Here is an 18,421-nt window from a genome sequence, read left to right on the forward strand (position 1 = left end):
CGGCGACGTGCCCAAGTCTCCCTCGTCCCGTGCAACACGTTTCCTTTGCCTGCCTTTTTGCCTTTTTACTGTCTGTCTGCGGCCTGCTCCATCCATTCTGGTTTCTCGCTGCTGCAGCTGCACGCCTGCACGGCATGTCGGCGTCCACGAGCAGAGAGACACCGCCAGATATGGACATCATCAAGCGTGCCAAGATACGCGTTTCTATCTACTAGGCCTTGTTTACCTTCTTTAGTTCCCAAAATTTTTCAAGATTCCCTATCACATCGAATCTTGCGGCATACGCATGAAGCATTAAACATAGACAAAAACAAAAACTAATTACGCAGTTTACCTGTAAATCGCCAGACGAATCTTTTGATCCTAGTTAGTCTATGATTTGATAAAATTTGCCACAAACAAACGAAAGTGCTACAATAGCGAAATCCAAAATTTTTTCCAAACTAAACAAGGCCTTAGTTCCAAAAAATTTTGCAAAATTTTTCAGATTTCCTGTCACATCAAATCTTTAGATGTATGCATAGAGTATTAAATATAGACAAAAATAAAAACTAATTACACAGTTTGGTCGAAATTTACGAGACAAATCTTTTGAGGATAGTTAGTTCATGATTGGACAATATTTGTTAAATACAAACGAAATCGGTACTATTCACATTTTGCAAAAAAATTTGAAACTAAACAAGGCCCTAGTAGTATACACCGTCCTCTGCGTGCATCTTTTCTCTTAGCGCCGGGGCGTTGTTAGTTCAGGCTGAAAACAAGATTCTCCGTCACATCGAATTTTGCGCCACATGCATAGAGTATTAAATATAGACGAAAATAAAAACTAATTGCACAGTAAATCACGAGATGAATCTTTAAAGCCTAGTTACTCTATGATTGGATAATGTTTGTCAAATAAAAACGAAATTGCTACAGTTCCGAAAACTTTTCAGTTTTCGGAACTAAACAAGGCCCGGGCCTTGTTTAGTTTAATATTAAATATAAATTAAAAATAACTAATCTCACAATTTGTCTATAATTTGTGAGACAAATCTTTGAGCTTAGTTAGTCTATGATTGAATAATATTTGTCAAATACAAACAAAAATGCTATAGTATTCATTTTGCGTTTAGCGACGAAGCTGTAATTAGGCTCCGTTTATTTGAGTTTATGTGTCTAATCTATCAGTTATTTATCAGTATTTTTTCTCTTATAATAAATCATTAAAAAAGTACCTCTTGAAATTTCCCCACCAAAAGAATCCATAGAGCTCGACAATAGGCTGCAGTTTACACGCAAACCGGCCGGCCGGCCGGGCCAGGAATTTTGCAACAACGTTCGTCACCTCGGAAGACAGTACAACAGCACAGACCAGGGAATGTCAAACGGTTCACACCCACTCTTGCACGGAAATGGGCTACCAAAACCAACACCACTGCAAGCCAAATTAAACAACCCCACCTCAACAAACCAACTTCATTCACTAGCCAAACCTATTTTCAGACATGTTTGGATCACTTGGAGTTTGGATACATGGACTGCTCTCAATGCATATTTTCATAGCATAGTTATCAAAACTATAACCTAGGTAACCGAGCTAAATGAGTTTTATAAGGATGAAACTCCTCTCTCATCTGATAAAACTCCTTCATTTAATGATCCTGCCAAGTTAACAATTTTGCTTATGTGACACTCTATTTAGGGGGTGTTGGGACTGCTCCTCTACTCCACAAACTCCACTGTGGAACAGATCCACAAAAAACTGGAGTTTGTAGAGTATGTTTTTAGGTGCTCACACAATTCCACTTTTTTTTTTCTCGAACCGAGTGCGTGGAGCTGAAACCGTTTGGCTAAAAAATGTGGAGTGGAGCTGAAAAACATAGAGCAGAACAGTCCCAAACACCCCCTCAATGTGCATACCACTCACATAAAATATGCATTAAGACTTACAAAATATGCATTAAGACTTACCTAAGAGCAAATAACAGCAACTAGTTTATACTACTCGACACCTTTTAATTCACCCGTCTAGATAAGTTTAAGACTAGTCTAATCATCCAAACAGATCTTTTGAGTACTTACCTGCTATTGAATACTTACTGACACAAAAGAATAAAATTTGCCATGTTTGCTACTAGTGCAGTAACAGTTTTTTTTCTTCTCTTCCTTCAATAGGTGGATCTTTCACATGGGGCGATACTATTTCAATTTTCCCTCCTCTTTTTTTTTTTCCTTTCCTTACCAGAAGAGATTTCTTTTCCTTTGATGAGGAGCTTCCCTTGAACTTGTCTACTGAATTTATCGACAATTTAGCAATGTTTTTCTTTCCCAACAAATTAGCTCTTTGCATATGATTATGACAATGCCATAGGTAAGCACAAGGAAAACACACGGGATGGGACGTGCTTCTTCTTCTTGCTGTTTCTTTAACTTTGCTCTTGATACGTTTGTTGAACAACTTTAGTATGTGCTAGTACTAAACTAAAAAGTCCTATGATCAAAAACCAACCCGACCCACTCTTTATAATCTCTTTCTCTCTCTCTCTCTCTCTCTCTCTCTCTCTCTCTGTGTGTGTGTGTGTGTGTGTGTGTGTTCAGTGTTCTACGAGGATGAGGATGATGAATTCAGGGTGATCTCCCCAGTACAGTTCAAACAATAGTAGTAGCAAACAACCCAATGAATAGTGAATTCCATGGATGGATGGATGGATGGTTCCAACGAGGGAGACGATCCGTGGAGACCGAGTAGGCAGTAGCATAGCAGAAGAAGAATCTGATGGAACGAACCGACGACGACGACGACGACGACGATGCAGAGGCAGGGCGAATTGAATGAATTCATTCAGAAGAATTTGGTGCCGGCTCGTCCGCTGTGGAGCAGGTTGTGCGCGATGTCGTCCCTGGCCTTGGTGGCGTCGTCCGACCGCACGGGGTTCTCCGGCACCGTCTCGTCGTCGGTGATGTCGCAGCGGAGCGCGGCGTCCATGCCCTCCCCGCGCGACTCGCAGATGTTGTGCAGCACGCAGCAGGCGCCCAGCACCACGGGGAGGTCCTGCAGCTTCACCTCCGTGCGCTTCTGCAGGCACGCCCACCGGCCCTTGAGGCGCGCGAAGGCGTCGACGGCGACGCGCCGGACCTCCGCCACCTTCTCGTTGAAGGCGTGCTGCGCCCACGTCAGGTTGGCCTGCGCGTAGGGCGTCAGCACCCACTCCGTGAGCGGGAAGCTGGCGCCGCCCACCACCCAGGACCCCGCCATCATCCCGGCCGCCGCGCGCTGCTGCAGCGCCGACCGCTCCAGCACCTGGTCGTCGGGCATGGACCCGGGCCACCCGATGCAGACGTCGGTGAAGGCGCCGTCGGGGCCCACCACACCTTGGAGCGTGATGGAGTAGGACGTCTTGTGGTTGCGCTCCGTGTGCCGCCGGTTGAAGTAGGCCGCCACCGACGTCTTGGGCGCGATGATGGGGATGTGGGTGGTGTAGATGGCGCCCACCACCCCCGGGATCCCGGACTCCGCCTGGAACCGGGCCTTGAACGCGTCGGCGGCGGCGGCGTCGGGCCAGCGGAGGAAGCGCGGCATCAGGAGGCCACGGATGGCGGCGCACACCTCCAGGACCAGCTTGTGGCAGGTGGAGATGCCGAGGCCGAAGCGCTTGGACACGAGGCGGAGCGGCTCCCCCGTGGCGAGCCGCCACACGCACACCGCCACGCGCTGCCGGACCGGGATGGCGGCGCGGAGCGCCGTGTCCTCCTTGGCCACGGCGGAGCCCAGCGCGTCGCAGAGCATCGCGAAGGTGGCCCGCCCCATCCGGAAGGCGGCGCGGAAGTCCGCCTCCGGGTAGTCGGCGCTGCTGCACTGATCCCACCACGCGCGCGACCGGTCCTTGACCCACAGCCGCCGCTGCTGGTGCGGGCCGTGGCCGTTGCCCGCGGCGGCGAGCGCGGACGACGACGACGACCCTGGTCCTCCTCCGCCGGTCACCTCCTCCTCCTCATCCTCCTCTTCCTCTTCGTCGTCCCGTCCCGCCTGCTGGCGAGGCCGGCTGAGCTGGAAGAGGGGGAGCTCCGGGCGCGGGGCGTCGTTGACGTCCAGCGAGGTGAGCACGCTGGTGGCGGGCCTCCTCTTGTTGCTGGCCTGTCCGTCGGCGGTGTCCCCCTCGTCGCCGGCGCCGCGGCGCTTACGGCGCCGGTTCGCCGTCGTCGTCGTCTTGGGCATCGCGGGCGGGCTGCTGGAAATTGGGAGGGGCCTGGATGGGGATTGGGTTCGGGAGGGGGAGGAGGTGGAAGTGGTCGTCGTCTCGGCTCCGGACCGCAGCAGGTAACGGGTAGGAAGGAGCTAGGAGGAGCAGGAGTTGGAGAGGACCGACCGGGGCTGGGGCTGGAGCTGGGGTCGGAGCGGAGCGGAGCGGGTTGGGTTAGGTGGGTGTGAGCGCGCGCGAGGAGGAAGAGGAGCAGCAGGACATCGCTGTCGCCCCCGAGCGAGACTAGTGTGGAAGGGGCGGAGCTGAGCGGATGCTTTCTGGTTTTGGAGCATGCGACGGCGACGGCGACGACGAGGGTTGCCCCGTGCATGGGTGTAAACGCCCGGACGCCGCGGCGGCGCAGGGACATTACTGCTTGCTCCTCTTCTCTTCTCTTCTCTTCTCTTCTTTTGAGATGAGAAATCGGGCAGGCTGTTGAATTCGGGTTGCGGGCGGCTGAGCTGGAAGAGTATCTTATTATCCATCAAATTGTTGCCAATTTCAGAGTGAAATGCCGGTTCCTATTGCACCCAAAGTCCCTGCCATTTGCCAATGCCAGCTAGCTCCACAATTATGACCTCAAGCAAACAAAATCATTCTCAGATTTGCCAAAATTTACGCTACGGGCTATGGCTATTCGCTTGGATAAAAATATTATTCACTAATTTTTTATAAGAGAAAAATAATGCTGAATAATCATCAAATTCGGCAAATAAATCAAGCGAGCCAACAGGCTGACCAATCAGTTTCGTGTGGCTTTCATGCGCATCATTTGGAACACGACAGGCCAGCTCGATGCTCAAGTGCAAGGGGCTCAAGCTAGGATTTCATTCGCATTTCGCGGCTGTTATTCCAAGGGATGGCCAGTAGGTAGCTGCAAGTCACTCTCCAGAACCAGAATGTTTTAAAAAAAAGCGTCTGCACCACAAACCCAGAGCCTAGCTAGCTCCACATTCCAGTTTTTCTACTTTGAAACATACCAGTACTTACAATCCAAACTCAAGTTACTTATTTCATATATGGCTTTTATTGTAAATAAATAAATCCAGTAGCCAACTGCTACAGACACAGGTTATCCACAAAGGCTTTTTACAAGGCACTCCCAAGGTGCAATACTGCAGGGAAACATGTCCAGAGAGCGGAGCCGCCCTTCTTCAGCCATTCCATAGGTTCCTCAAAAACTACATTATTGATCGGCTTATCTCTCTGATATGAATTACAGGACCACATGAACCGATAAATCAACAAAGAATTGGCGTATCGCAAGTAATATACACGATCATTTCGCTTGGTTTCAATAGCTGCTTCGAAATATTGCCCGGGCCACATACAGCTTACAACATACTGGTCTCAGACAAAATTTATGGTGAAAGAGACGTAAGGGTGCGCCTCAGTTTCACCTCCCAGACCAGCAATGCCTACATCGTCTTCGGATTTCCAATAAAGACTGCGTTTGAAATGTTGTGTCAGTGGAAAACAACACCAACATGTGTGACTCAAAATCCAATGGACCGTAACCCAAAACACAGAATTACCTATGGGCATTGCCACAGAGCTCCTCTAAGATGCTCCTTACTTTCTTCTCACTCTTTGTAGATGGTGCAAGAACAGCAGACTGATGCAAAACATATGATCAGACAAGAAATGGAAGTATAATATTCACCATCAGAAACAACAGTCTGAGCGAATTACCAGGAATGACGGCGGCAGACCATATCTAAGAATGCTCTCTACAAAGACACGCACAGCACAAAAGTGCATCCAGGAACTGAATACCTGTACAATAATAATTACAGTTCACAAGCAAGAAATGTGATAAGAGTACTTGAGAAAGAAGGCAAAATAAATTCAGCAAACCTAACCACACCAAGAAAGCATTTGATTCAAAACACTACGGTCATGTTTACTGAAGCAACCATCAACGACATGTGCCCAAAAAATATTAAAAACCTAGCAAAGGTTCAGTAAAATTTAGAGTTTCACAACCCTAAAAACAAGAAAAAGGCAGGGTAGCAGTTTTTCTGCTTTACTATGACTTTCCAAGAATTAGAGTTCCATATCCTGCACAGCTTATAATAACATAATAAGGCCTACCATTCATAGCTTTATCTAATAAATGGCGATGCATCCTAATCTGACTTAAAACTTTGTGATCAATGTGTTATCACCATATGAATTTTGCCATAAATAAAAAGGCTGTACCAGTGAAATAGTAACATAAAGCAAAAGGCAGTTCCAGCATGCCAGAGTCAGGACTGACAACAAATGTCCTTACTTAAAATTTCAATAAGAGAAACCTATAAATTCTAATGCAAATGAAGATAATAATGACAGGAAACATTAACAGCATAATGGCTTAGAAACATGGGCTAAAATTTCCATTCAACATCACTGATACTTACAGCAGAAATGTAACCAATAGAAATCTTTAAGGAAAGAAATACAGTTGCTGTTAGGACCACAAGATTATACAGGAAAAGACAAGTACCTCGCTGTAGCTGGCATAGCACCATTGAAGAAGAGTGGTCCTCATAGCTTCTTGGTCTTGCAGTAGCTTCTCCATCTCCTGCTTCCGACTTTCCTGTGCTTCAGGACTGTACTCAAAATCACGGACCTGGAATCAAATGACATAAAACTTAGTGGATGACAAAAGACTAAATCAGGACAGCGAGATTAACGTAAAGTGTAAACATAAGACTCTCAAGGAAACCTTACCTGAAAACCCTTCTCGCGAGCACGGACCTTAAAGTTGTCAACAACCTTAGCGAATAGTGTTACAGTGTAGAGAGCATATTCATTGTCTTCATAGAGCTTTTTAGATGACCTAGGTACCTATAAAATGATCATTTAGCTCATATGAAGGGGAAAGTCAAATCAAGTATATATGAGGAAATCAGGGACATAATTTAGACAACCTTGACAGATTTTAATTAAAGTAAGATTCTCCTAAGCATAGTTAAAACACTATTCAATTCTCTTCAAAAGGAAAGTTATAAGAAAAATATGTCAACTTGGGAGGTTATACAAGCAGAAAAGCATGATAAATGAAGAGCGCAATCAAAATTTAGCCTTACCACAAATGTGTCAAGTGTCTCGTAGCTTGACAACCAGTCTTTTTGGGAGTACTTGGGAACAATTGCAAGGAGTGTGACAAGATGTTCCGAGGTGATCATATCCTCCGGTTTTACCAGATTGGAAAGATCACGAACCGCTAAGCTTTCACACAATAAAAAGACAAACTAATTAGTATAAATAGGAAAAACAATTATATCATTCAGTTCTAATCTCCTGTTCCTTTTACAGTATACAAGAAAGGAAATGAATAATGGTCTTGGAATCAAGCACTTCCTCTAGAGTCTGCACACAAGCATGACAATGCAATTTACCTCCCACTTTGCTTTCTGTTGATTGCACTAAGCTGGCTCCTTACATTATTATATTCCGCTGCTCGAACCTGGGGACGAGAGCATTTTTTTAGAAGTTGTGAAATAAAAATACAGCATAAAAGTTATTGACCAGGTGTATTAGTATAGCAAAAACGAATCATAAAATTGAGGCCAAAGCAAAAATCACAGGCAGAGATCCAAATGGCATTTTAGCTGAGATACACAAATTTTCTTTGTCCTGACAAAATCTGGGATCAGTGGCTTCTCGTCACTTTGCATCCTAGTGGTTCCATAAATATGTATCAGAACTTCAGAGGCATGTGACAACTATATGATAGGACAAATGGCACTAGATCTAATAGTCAAGCAAACAGTGGTTAAAACAACTTACAAAGTGATAACGATATGTTGACATGAAAGCAAGAAAAATCCCCTAGAATGCACTGGCAACTGTACTAGGCTCCTTTGAAATTTACACGTTCGGGAAACAAGTATAAACATGGCCACTTATTATACATATATGGGTATGATTGTATATACGTCAATTGTGAAGTCTGGAGAGCAACTTTAGCTCCTAAATCCCAACCAACACTAGTAAATAAAATATCCGCAAGTCTAGCTAATGAATTGATGTCGCTATATATTTACAGAGCGATGAGTCTTTGACCCAGCGACAAATTGGGGGTAGGCCAGTACAGGCCACGGATAAAGGATAAGCGCGAAGCCGTGTAAGACTGAGACGTGCAAACAAACCTTCATGTCGTCCTCAATCTTGGCAACCTGCGACTGGATGCTGCCGACAATCTCCTTGAGCGGAGACATTGTGGGGTACTTGCCCTCATCCCACACGAATCTGCACGCGCAACCAACACAAAAGCTTTTAAGCTAAACAGAACATTCATCCGATCGGCTGGGCAGTATAGTTTGCAGCAGACCTAGTGAGGTAGGTGTCGACGGGAACGCCATCGACGGTGAGAGTCCCACTCTCGACCCCTCCGGCGCGCTCGAGGTCCTCGATCTGCCTCCGGATCTTGTGCGACACGCCCTCCACGAACACATTGGACTGCGGGGAGGGGTATAGAGACGAACACACGATGACATTGAATCAGAACCTAGTGCTCGGGGCAGCAGAAGAGAGAAGCAGATCGAGATCGTGCGAGAAGCGAAGGCGGGGAACCTTGACGAGGTCATCGCTGAGGGCGAGGAGCGAGTCGAGGGTGCCGACGCGGAGATCCGGAACGTTGAACTGCGCAGACGGCGGATACGGTGAGGCGACGCGACGGCGGGAAGATGAGGGAGGGGTCGGAGAGGATCGCTTACGCGGTAGAGCGGAGTGTCGAAGGAGTGTCGGGAGATGGAGTCCTGGAGGCGCGACCACAGGGAGCTGGCCGTGGCGCCGGGTGACTGCACGGGCAGCGACACGATCCAGTAGCGTGTCGCCATGGGCGCCGGCGGTGAGGCTCGAGGGAGGAGGCGGTGGTTTGGTTCGTGTGATCTGGTTGACGATGAAGAGGGAGGACTCGAGAGGAGAGGAGATGCCTCTGCACCTGCACGGATCAGGATTCAGAGGAGCAGGACAGGTCAGGCTTCTGTCATGTGGGGCCCATGTGTCGGTCGCTAAAATAAGTTTTTTCCGAGAAAATCTCTCTCGAAATACTATTTCATTGATGAGAAGAAATACTACCAATCATAGGGTCAAGACAGGTGTTTACAAATTCCAACTATTAAGAGCCCATTTGGATTTGGATCATAACTATATTATTATAATCTAGATTGTGCATAAGATTATTGTTTGGATCTCTGAACCAAGGTGATTGATTATGGTTCATTAAAGCAAGAATTTCCTATCTTATCCTTAAGGAGCCGTTTGTATCCTTTCATTTTGATGAGGAATTGAAATCTACTTAATAAATTAGGCTATTAAACTTGGAATTTGATATTCTGCTATTTTTCAAAGTTCACATATAAGTCTATCTCAAGGATCAAAGGGGGATATTTATTAGCAAGTTGGACCATCGGTTTGGGGCAAATTAGAATTTCAGCATCCATAATCCCCTATAACCTGGTCATACCTAGATTATAGAATTATGATAATCAAGATTTTTTATTATAATAATCTATTACATAATCAACCAAATTGATTATATAATTGGATTAGTATAATCGCAGGGGTAATCAAACATGACCTAGATAGCACAACGTGCAGTTTGTTTTCGTGAAAAACAGAGTCGAACTTCTAATGTAGACACAACAGCTTCTCTATTATTTGTGCTACGCACATGTTCTCAAAATTCGTCTCTAATTAGCGCACTTTCTAGATCACCCGTTTTAAATTCACGTCATCTGGTAAAAAAAACATTTGCATTACATATCTCTGCCATGGCTGAAAGTACTGTTCGCTGATTTGTTATGAGAGAAAAACATTGTTAAATGGCTAACAGATTTGACAGATAAGTTCAAATAAATCTTGCCAATGCCTAGATCGCCAAAATTTAGACCAAAACCATAAATCATATGGATTTTTGTTATTATTATAAGCCCGGGCAAGATTCTTTCCCCGATTGCCAGCGGCGCTTCATTTCTTTGCCAATGTTTAGCCAAGCATGCGTCCAATAATATAGTTTTTGTTACCCACCTGGAAATCATTTCATTGTTAATAAACCGAGAATAATAATAGGAGTTAGCGTTTAGGTGAAAACCACAAATCATTTTCTCTTAACTTCATGCACATCGAATAACAAAAAACCTGGCTCAACAATTTGTGCAACCTAGCTCAAAAGTCATGACAAACAAAATTTGTCATTTTAAAAATCGCCCACACATGGGTATTTTTTTTATTAAATTAGCGGTTGCATTTCCAAAATTTGAATCTGCACTCAAAACTTTACAATTATATAGCTAACGTAATAATGTGAGTTTGTATGCAAAATCTGACCATCGTCCGAAATTTGCAGTAAAAAGGATAAATTAATGGCAGCGGCACTGCTTCACACAAAGATTTTCATCTGTTGTTGAAGAACATAGCCCCGCAAGCTATCACCACAATTGCAGCACGCACTCCCTGCGCACATCAGATAACATTAACAATGAGTACAAGTTCATCATCTTTAACAGCAAACTCTATCAGAAAACAAACTTCCCATCAAGACTTGCCTGATTTATCAGCCACCCGTTTATCATCGGGAAACCACCGCTTCGAGTTTGAGCAGAGGCAATGGATTCATCGCTTTTGTTCTGCTTCACAATTAGACACCAGTGTCACAAAAGTTGGGAGCAAACCTCTCAGTAATAACACTAACATGACCGTTACTTCCATACCTCTTGGATATCTTCCTGGACATGCTGGTTTTTGCCAGTGTGCTGGATATGAGCAAGCGAGTTCAGATTCTCAAGCTCAAGGAGGTCTTTTAGCTGTTTGCTCGCGCTTGTGACACAAATGTGTGGGTGTATCCAGGTGCTTGATGTTGCAACCAAATAGTTCAAGGGACGCTCCACGTAGCCTCTTGAGTGCATCTGCTCCGCCGAATAGGAGGGACCAATGGAGAGCTGATGCTTTGCTCGGGGTCTCCTCTTAGTTCTGGTCAGCTCGTTTTCTCTCAGATTTTGCTTGCTTGCTCCATCTCGACTACTAGATCTACGACTTCTTCTACTTTCAGTTGTTTTTGGCATCCCAGTCTGTACAGGTGCACTCATTTTTATATGCTGAGACGAAACGGTTTTTCCTGACCTGTAATTTGAAGCTTTATGATCATCATGAAAAGGGATGACTGTGTTGCCTTCCTGCGCGCTGCCTGAGTCGGTGGGTGTGGGTGATACACCAGTTTCAAAACTACGGCTTCTTTTGCTTTCAGTAGTTTTTGACATCCCAGTTTGTATAGGTGCAGTCATTTTCATATGCTGAGACGAAACAGTTTTTCCTGACCTGTGATTTGAAGCTTTATGATCATCAAAAGGGATGACTGTTTTGCCTGCCTGCGTGCTGCCTGAGTCGTCGGTGGGTGTGGGTGACAAACCAGTTTCAGATCTACGGCTTCTTCTGCTTTCAGTTGTTTTTGGCATCCCAGTTTGTACAGGTTCACTCGTTTTTATATGCTGAGACGAAACGGTTTCCCCTGACATGTAATTTGAAGCTTTATGATCATCAAAAGGGATGACTGCAGCCTGCGTGCTGCCTGAGTCGGTGGGTGTGGGTGATACACCGGTTTCAGAACTACAGCTCCTGCTTTCAGTTGTTTTTGGCATCCCAGTTTGTACAGGTTCACTCGTTTTTAGATGCTGAGACGAAACGGTTTTTCCTGACCTGTAATTTGAACCTTTATGATCATCAAAAGAGATGACTGTTCTGCCTGCCTGTGTGCTGCCTGAGTCGTCGGTGGGTGTGGGTGATACACCAGTTTCAGATCTACAGCTTCTTCTGCTTTCAGTTGTTTTCGGCATCCCAGTTTGTACAGGTTCACTCATTTTTATATGCTGAGACGAAACAGTTTTCCCTGACCTGTAATTTGAAGCTTTATGATCATCAAAAGGGATGACTGTTTTGCCTGCCTGCGTGCTGCCTGAGTCGGTGGGCGTGGGTGATACATCTGTTTCTGAAATGATGCCCTGCAGATCCAGGGAAGACAGAATTACCATATACGTATTTCACATCAACCAATCATATTTGGCTAACACTACTAGAGACAACAGATGACATGTTCCTGATAAATGAAGGTGATTTGTTTTAAAATGTTTGGATAAAAAGAAAAAACCTGTGGGGTGGTGCCTTCAAAGGTACTTATCATCTTCTTCACCGAACTACTTGATTTGCTCTCTGGTATACTGCTCCCTTTCTTGTAGCCACTGGTATCTTCCAAGCTTAAGGTGTCTCTAAAACCCCTTTGCAGCAACAAGTCTCTTGAGGCCTTCTTCATCCGTGGATCCACATTTATTCCAGATAACACAGCCCTCTCTTGCAAATCATCCAGTGACAAACTCTTCCGAAGCTTAGATCGCTCAGCTCCTTTGCTTTGAATGTTGGAAATCTTCTCTATGAGCCGTTTAGACAATGGGCTGTCTAACAAGTTTGGAAGTTGTCGATAAGAACTAGAAAACAGAATTACCAATATTCTCCATATCAACTATGCACTCGATTAGTTACTTTACATTCCATTTATTTGAGTGCATGCACTAACATATTGATCGATCATATGCAAACAGTTAAATGGCTAAGTTTCTAATGAAATCCACACTGACACCATATGTGTGTGTCACTGTTCTACTTGAAGCCCTGTGTACAACATCAAGGGAATTCAAAGAAATACTAACAGATGGACCTTATGTTATTAGCCTATTTGGAGACAAATGAACACCATGACACCACATCTAATATGATTAGTCTATAACATGAAAGCATATTGTTTGTGCAACAGATCTCCAACTGGTTGCTTGCAACTAACAAAAATGAAAATGTGACCAACCTAGGAGGAACTAGGCGGTTTTTCATTATTAACAAAAAGAAATAAGATACCCAAATTCGAGTAGAAGAGGACTTGAACCTGCACCCAACCAGTTGAGCTAGGTTCACTTTCTGTTGCTTGCAACTAATATAAGACACAATTTGAATAAGCAAACATTACTAGTTTACCTGGAAAATTGAGTTCATTGGCATCCCCAAGCAGCTCTTGCTGTTTCCTTTTCATTGCAGAATTTCTCTAAATAAATAGTACAACACAAGTTATATACCTTTATATTATAGAAATTATCAAGAAATTTGCCCCTGGAGTTTTAACAAGGCATCCTAGAAGGAGCCATCTTACCATTTCTTGGATTCGCTTGCGGTCATCATCATTAAGTAAGAACTGAACCTGAAGAATTATTTTCCCTCCACTATCAAGAGTAAATACTGCATCCATAGTTCCTGACTCCACAATCACTTTTGTCTTCAACTCTGTGGTGATTTTCAAAACACATCAATTAATAGATGTTGGTAAGTACAAAAAGAACGGTGTACAACCAGCTAAAAAAACCTGATTTCGATATCAATTCCTTGTCTGCATTGTACATCATTATTACCATACTCTCCCGAAGTGATGTAACAGGGCTGCACACCACACATATATTTGGTTGTGATGAAAATGAATGAATGATGCACTAGTCAAATATCAATTAATGGAATATATGAAAATGAGCTTACAAAGATATATCATCTTGTTCTATGTTCCCACTGTATTCTCTTTTGCCCATGGTGACTGCATCGAAAATGTAATTTACATATATTACAGAAAATTAGCAAATGGAAAGCAAAACGAGGAAAGAAAGTAGAATTCGGAGATTCAAACCTTGCAAGAACAGAGGGATAATGACTGGTGGTTGAGTGGCTGCATAGTAAAAAGGGAAATGGAAAAAGAAAGGAGCACAATCAGTTCTTGCTTCCAACAGAACAATACGAGAATTTTTTTTAGATTTTCAAGTAAAACATAGTTATGAATGACAGGACAAGAAATTGCCTGAGATGTGGATGCTTCCAGGCATTCTTTTCTGAATTCCTGCTTGGTGCTGCACAGAAGCCCTACAATACTAATCTTCTAGAGCATAGAGAAGAAGATACACCAGCTAGTGGATGTTGTTTGGGCAAGCTGGACTTGTGGCTGGCTATCCATAGCCACTGGGTCTCCTGGGACCACAGGAAGAGTTAAAGTTTGGCTCCTTCTGTTGCTCTCAAAAGACATACACCCACAAATTGTGAAGAGAACACCACATGGTTTGCATTAATTGGTTAAGAATATTCCAAATAGGATTGGGGCCCAGTTGCAGTCTCAACAATATGTTACATGGCAATCGATGGGCTCACTCATCACACGAGAACCACATAACATAAAATTGCCAACGGAGCAAATCGTGGATGGAACAGAAGAATTTCTCACACAGTCACACTGAAGTTTTTCTTTCTTTTTTAGTCTTTAAGAATCTCTAGCACCAATGGACACAACACCAGTTTGCACCCACACAACCTTTGGACTCCAGGAGGCTAAATCATGAAGACATCAGTACACAAGATAGCACAGTACTGTGCTTGTACAAAATCCAATCAGGCCCAACCACCTTCCTGGTGGAACACTAGACACAAAAGATCCAAATGACAACTGGTGAGCTCATAACCTCGGGAGGGATCCTGCTCGGATGAACTCCTTGAGAAGGGCCTTCTCCTCATCGAGTTTCTTCTTCTCGGCAGCATTGCGTGGCTTGATCTTCCGCTTCTCTTCCAGCATCCATTTGTAGAGCTTGCGCTGGTCATCTTCAGGGATTGGTGGGAGCTCCTTTCTGGGCACAGAGACAGCTTCGGCAGGCTTCTCAGCAGTTGCAGCAGATGCAGTAGCAGGATCAGTGGTTGAGTCCTTTCCTGAGTCCTTTTTGTAGGTCCGCACCAGTACATAAGCTACATGTTACAGAAAGAATTCAGTAAACTAACCCATCTAGGGATTTGATTTGAGCAAGCACAACCTTCAGAACTGGAAACATCAGCATCCCAGCACTTAAGTCCAGTGCATATTTATCTCTTTGATGACAGAAACATGCTGGCCTAATCATGAACAAAAACATCTGCACGTTCATAATTGGCGAGTGTAACCCAAGACCTGAGTCATATTTTTGTCCCATCCCTAGCAGATCAATTGAAAGCACTCGAGCACATTTGGAACACCAGATAACACCACTATGATCAGGTTTCTGTTTGAGGAAAAAATGGAGTATGATTGGCCCACTACATACATTGGTATACTACACACATCACCTTCAATTATGGTTGCATCTCATTATTACAGGTTCTTGTTGCTTTCTACTGTACCATATTCTAAGCAGAAAGAACGCTCAGCCTACACTGCAGAGGGAGGGGGGGGGGGTGGTAACCAATGCTAACTATTGATTGATCATGAAGCCAACTAATATAAAAGTGATTCTGGTACATAATTAAGTGGGTGGAGTAGCAACCACATGCGAAAATCGAAGTCGCTAGCAGGAACTTGCTGGGTTCAAACTCAAAATGTTGAATCAGCCACTACTGCCAGCAAGTAGAGCACCGGTCAATAATAATAATAATAAAACCAGGAGAGGAGCTCGTAATCCATAACGTCTAAGCACGTTGCTGCTTGAATTGGATCCAAAATAAGATCTCCCAAGCGGATCTTAGCTAGAGCAGACTCCGATGAAAATTACGCAGCGGCAGGTTAAACCAAGTCAGACTGGCACGGGCAAACACCAAACAGGTGGGATTGCTCCTAACACGGCATCTTATGGGTACCAAAGCAGCGAGGAATCGCGGGATGCAACCCAAATCTAGTGACCCCAAAGCGAAGCGGACTGATGAGCGAGGGAGAGAGGGGGAGTGGAGGCAAGCTGACCTCCGACAAAGAGGTTGGCGGCTAGGAGGAAAGGGAGCATGCGGCGCGTGAAGCCCTTCCTCGCCTCGGGCGGCGGCGGAGGTGGGGGCGGTGGCGGTGGCGGTGGCGGTGGCGGACCGGCGGGCTTGGGCTTGCCGTGGGCGGCCATCCGGTGGAGAGTAGGGATCGACCTTCTTCTGAGTTCGGGTCGGGTCGGGGCGAGGGCGACGGCCGAAACCAAGTCAGCTGCCCTCCCGTCTCACGTGACCGGCAATCTCCCAGGCTGCCGTATAGGGGTGGCATGGTAAAAGGAAAATGAATAAATAGCTAGGGTGACGTTTGGATAAAGGATGTAGGTCAATGGGTACCCGAAACTCGATGGTTTTTTACTCTATTAGTGTAAGGGTTTGGGTCAATTTCTCTATCCATTGGTTTTGTTAATGGGCAAAATGCGAGATCCAGCGGGTTTATGGGTATGGATCTGGGAGTGTAGTACCCAAACCCGTGAACTCATGAGTTTTTCAAACCCATAAACTTGTATTTAGATAATCATAAATATTTTATAAAATTAAGAAAAAAGAACTAGAAAAAGGATAGCTGATATATGTCTAACCACTAGCACGTTGGTACTGCATGGGTGTTGATACATTTGTGGCCTAGTTAAGCCAGCAGCCTTTGGTGGAGATGGATAGAGGCGGCAGCAACACACTACACACAACAATATTTCATTTTGATTGTCTGCCTCCAATCCATGGCATGGTTGAGAGGAAAAATAAAATTAGCTATTTACAACAGCTATAGCTATTTATTTTTGTATGTATATGTATATTGTTCTCATATATATACTACTTGAGTCTGTTATTACTGTTGCGTATGGGCGACCCGTGGGTACCCGAAACCCACGTGGCCACGGGTTTAGGTCAAATGTTGCACCTATCATGGGTCATGGGTTTTTTAATGGGTTCATATAATCTTCATGGGCATGTAGGGAGTGGGCATAGGGAAAAGGAAAATGTATGAGACGTAGGCCTTGTTTAGACGTGATTTTTTTTGATTTTGTTACTGTAGCACTTTTGTTTGTTTATGGCAAATATTGTCCAATTATAGACTAACTAGTGTCAAAAGATTCGTCTCACGATGAAAGGTCCAAATGGCTAGAGGGGGGTAAATAGCCTATTTAAATTTTCTACAAACTTCATCTAGACAAGTTGATTAGTAAAACAAAAAACGAAGCTATTCTAGCACTAGCACAACTAAACTATGCAAGCCACCTACACAAATCTAGCAAGAAGGCTAAACACTAAAACACACAACAACTAGAGAAGGCTACACAACAACTCTATACTAACAAGAGCCAAGCTACACAAGCTAAACTAACAAGGTAGGCAAGTATGTAAAGAGAGGATGGTGATTGTTATACCGACGTTGTAGAGATGAGATATATCCAATCAATCACGTACACAATCATAAGAGAGACCTCGGCAAGAGATGACACAAGATTTTTTTTACTGAGGTTCACTTGCTTCCCGGCAAGCTACTCCTCGTTGTGGCGATATACCCACTTGATGGATCACGAGCTAATTGCCAATCCAAAGCCAAACCCTCAGCGGGTGCCGCACATCCACTCACAAGATGGGGATCCTCCAAGCCACGAGCAATCCACTAGAGTAGCCAATTGCGATCTCCCGCGGGGAAGGCTCAAGAACCCCTCACAAATCACTTGGTGAGGCTCGAAACAATCTCCAATCACGAGCTCAACACCACTGTTGCTCCAAGCTGTCTAGGGCGTCGGGAAACACCCAAGAGTAACAAGAAATCCACAACAAACTCAAGAATCAAGTGCCACTAAATGCAACTCTCAAAGCAATACACTTGAATCTCACTCAATCTCACTAGAATTAGCAATCAAGCAAGGAGATGAGTGAAAGGAGTGTTCTCTAGCTCAATGTATGCCTCAAGTAATCAAAATGTGTAAGAGAGAACCTCCTAAAGCCGGCCACCTTCTATTTATAAGCCCCCTCAAAGAACTAGCCGTTAGCCACTTTCACTGGGCTCGACTCCCAGCGTCCGGTGCTCTGGGGTTGGCCACGTGTCCGCCTTTGAATTCCGCGCGTCAAACTCCAACGGTCACCTGCGGACCACCGGACGCGACCAAGTGAGCACCGGACGCGTCCGGTACTCACCAGACTCATGCGCAGAGAGTTCTGCAATCCTGTAGGGTCACCGGACGCTAAGCACCGGTAGCGTCTGGTGCTCATCGGACCCATGCGCAGAGAGGGTCGCAAAACGCCCGCACACCGGACGCTGAGCACCGGACTCACACTGGTGCGTCCGGTGCTCAACCTAGCAGGGTCAAGCACTGGTAGCACACCGGATGCTGAGGCCAGCGTCCGGTGCCTCCACACCCTGCGTTCGATGTGAGAAACACTCCCGCGACTTCTCCAAATTTTCCACC

The 18,421-nt window shown here is 44.9% G+C and overlaps 4 protein-coding genes across 4 annotated transcripts; all 4 read right to left on the reverse strand.

Annotated features, from left to right (window-relative positions):
- Positions 2,358-5,026, reverse strand: LOC8065320 (protein ALP1-like). The gene has a single exon (XM_002441578.2). It carries the CDS (start codon positions 4,199-4,201, stop codon positions 2,828-2,830), a length of 1,374 nt encoding a protein of 457 aa, XP_002441623.1. The 5' UTR covers positions 4,202-5,026; the 3' UTR covers positions 2,358-2,827.
- On the reverse strand, positions 5,170-9,168 carry LOC8065321 (V-type proton ATPase subunit C). The gene is made up of 11 exons (XM_002441579.2): positions 8,933-9,168; positions 8,790-8,858; positions 8,548-8,675; positions 8,366-8,465; positions 7,613-7,680; positions 7,301-7,442; positions 6,942-7,058; positions 6,715-6,840; positions 5,919-6,002; positions 5,762-5,841; positions 5,170-5,673 (listed from the first exon to the last, which is right to left on the reverse strand). Exons 1-11 carry the CDS (start codon positions 9,053-9,055, stop codon positions 5,577-5,579), a joined length of 1,134 nt encoding a protein of 377 aa, XP_002441624.1. The 5' UTR covers positions 9,056-9,168; the 3' UTR covers positions 5,170-5,576.
- On the reverse strand, positions 10,263-14,341 carry LOC8065322. Its single transcript, XM_021448336.1, has 10 exons — positions 14,098-14,341; positions 13,930-13,968; positions 13,785-13,839; positions 13,618-13,691; positions 13,408-13,538; positions 13,236-13,302; positions 12,361-12,665; positions 10,931-12,214; positions 10,766-10,846; positions 10,263-10,673 (listed from the first exon to the last, which is right to left on the reverse strand). Exons 1-10 carry the CDS (start codon positions 14,120-14,122, stop codon positions 10,614-10,616), a joined length of 2,121 nt encoding a protein of 706 aa, XP_021304011.1. The 5' UTR covers positions 14,123-14,341; the 3' UTR covers positions 10,263-10,613.
- Positions 14,507-16,236, reverse strand: LOC8065323 (acrosin). The gene is made up of 2 exons (XM_002441581.2): positions 15,988-16,236; positions 14,507-15,026 (listed from the first exon to the last, which is right to left on the reverse strand). Exons 1-2 carry the CDS (start codon positions 16,133-16,135, stop codon positions 14,743-14,745), a joined length of 432 nt encoding a protein of 143 aa, XP_002441626.1. The 5' UTR covers positions 16,136-16,236; the 3' UTR covers positions 14,507-14,742.

This window comes from Sorghum bicolor, chromosome 9 (assembly GCF_000003195.3).
Source record: "Sorghum bicolor cultivar BTx623 chromosome 9, Sorghum_bicolor_NCBIv3, whole genome shotgun sequence".
Taxonomy (NCBI): domain Eukaryota; kingdom Viridiplantae; phylum Streptophyta; class Magnoliopsida; order Poales; family Poaceae; genus Sorghum; species Sorghum bicolor.

What these genes read in the sequence shown, in the direction of transcription:
- LOC8065323 (XM_002441581.2), bottom strand. Translation starts at nt 16,135, where the DNA reads ATGGCCGCCCACGGCAAGCCCAAGCCCGCCGGTCCGCCACCGCCACCG. An exon ending in CGCCAACCTCTTTGTCGGAG is followed by an intron (nt 15,027 to 15,987) that starts GTCAGCTTGCCT and finishes TGTAACATGTAG; the next exon opens with CTTATGTACTGGTGCGGACC.
- LOC8065321 (XM_002441579.2), bottom strand. Translation starts at nt 9,055, where the DNA reads ATGGCGACACGCTACTGGATCGTGTCGCTGCCCGTGCAGTCACCCGGC. An exon ending in TCGACACTCCGCTCTACCGC is followed by an intron (nt 8,859 to 8,932) that starts GTAAGCGATCCT and finishes CCGTCTGCGCAG; the next exon opens with TTCAACGTTCCGGATCTCCG. An exon ending in CTCTGTGGCAATGCCCATAG is followed by an intron (nt 5,674 to 5,761) that starts GTAATTCTGTGT and finishes TTTCAAACGCAG; the next exon opens with TCTTTATTGGAAATCCGAAG.
- LOC8065322 (XM_021448336.1), bottom strand. Translation starts at nt 14,122, where the DNA reads ATGCCTGGAAGCATCCACATCTCAG. An exon ending in TATCCCTCTGTTCTTGCAAG is followed by an intron (nt 13,840 to 13,929) that starts GTTTGAATCTCC and finishes TTTTCGATGCAG; the next exon opens with TCACCATGGGCAAAAGAGAA. An exon ending in GCAAGCGAATCCAAGAAATG is followed by an intron (nt 13,303 to 13,407) that starts GTAAGATGGCTC and finishes CTATTTATTTAG; the next exon opens with AGAAATTCTGCAATGAAAAG.
- LOC8065320 (XM_002441578.2), bottom strand. Translation starts at nt 4,201, where the DNA reads ATGCCCAAGACGACGACGACGGCGAACCGGCGCCGTAAGCGCCGCGGC.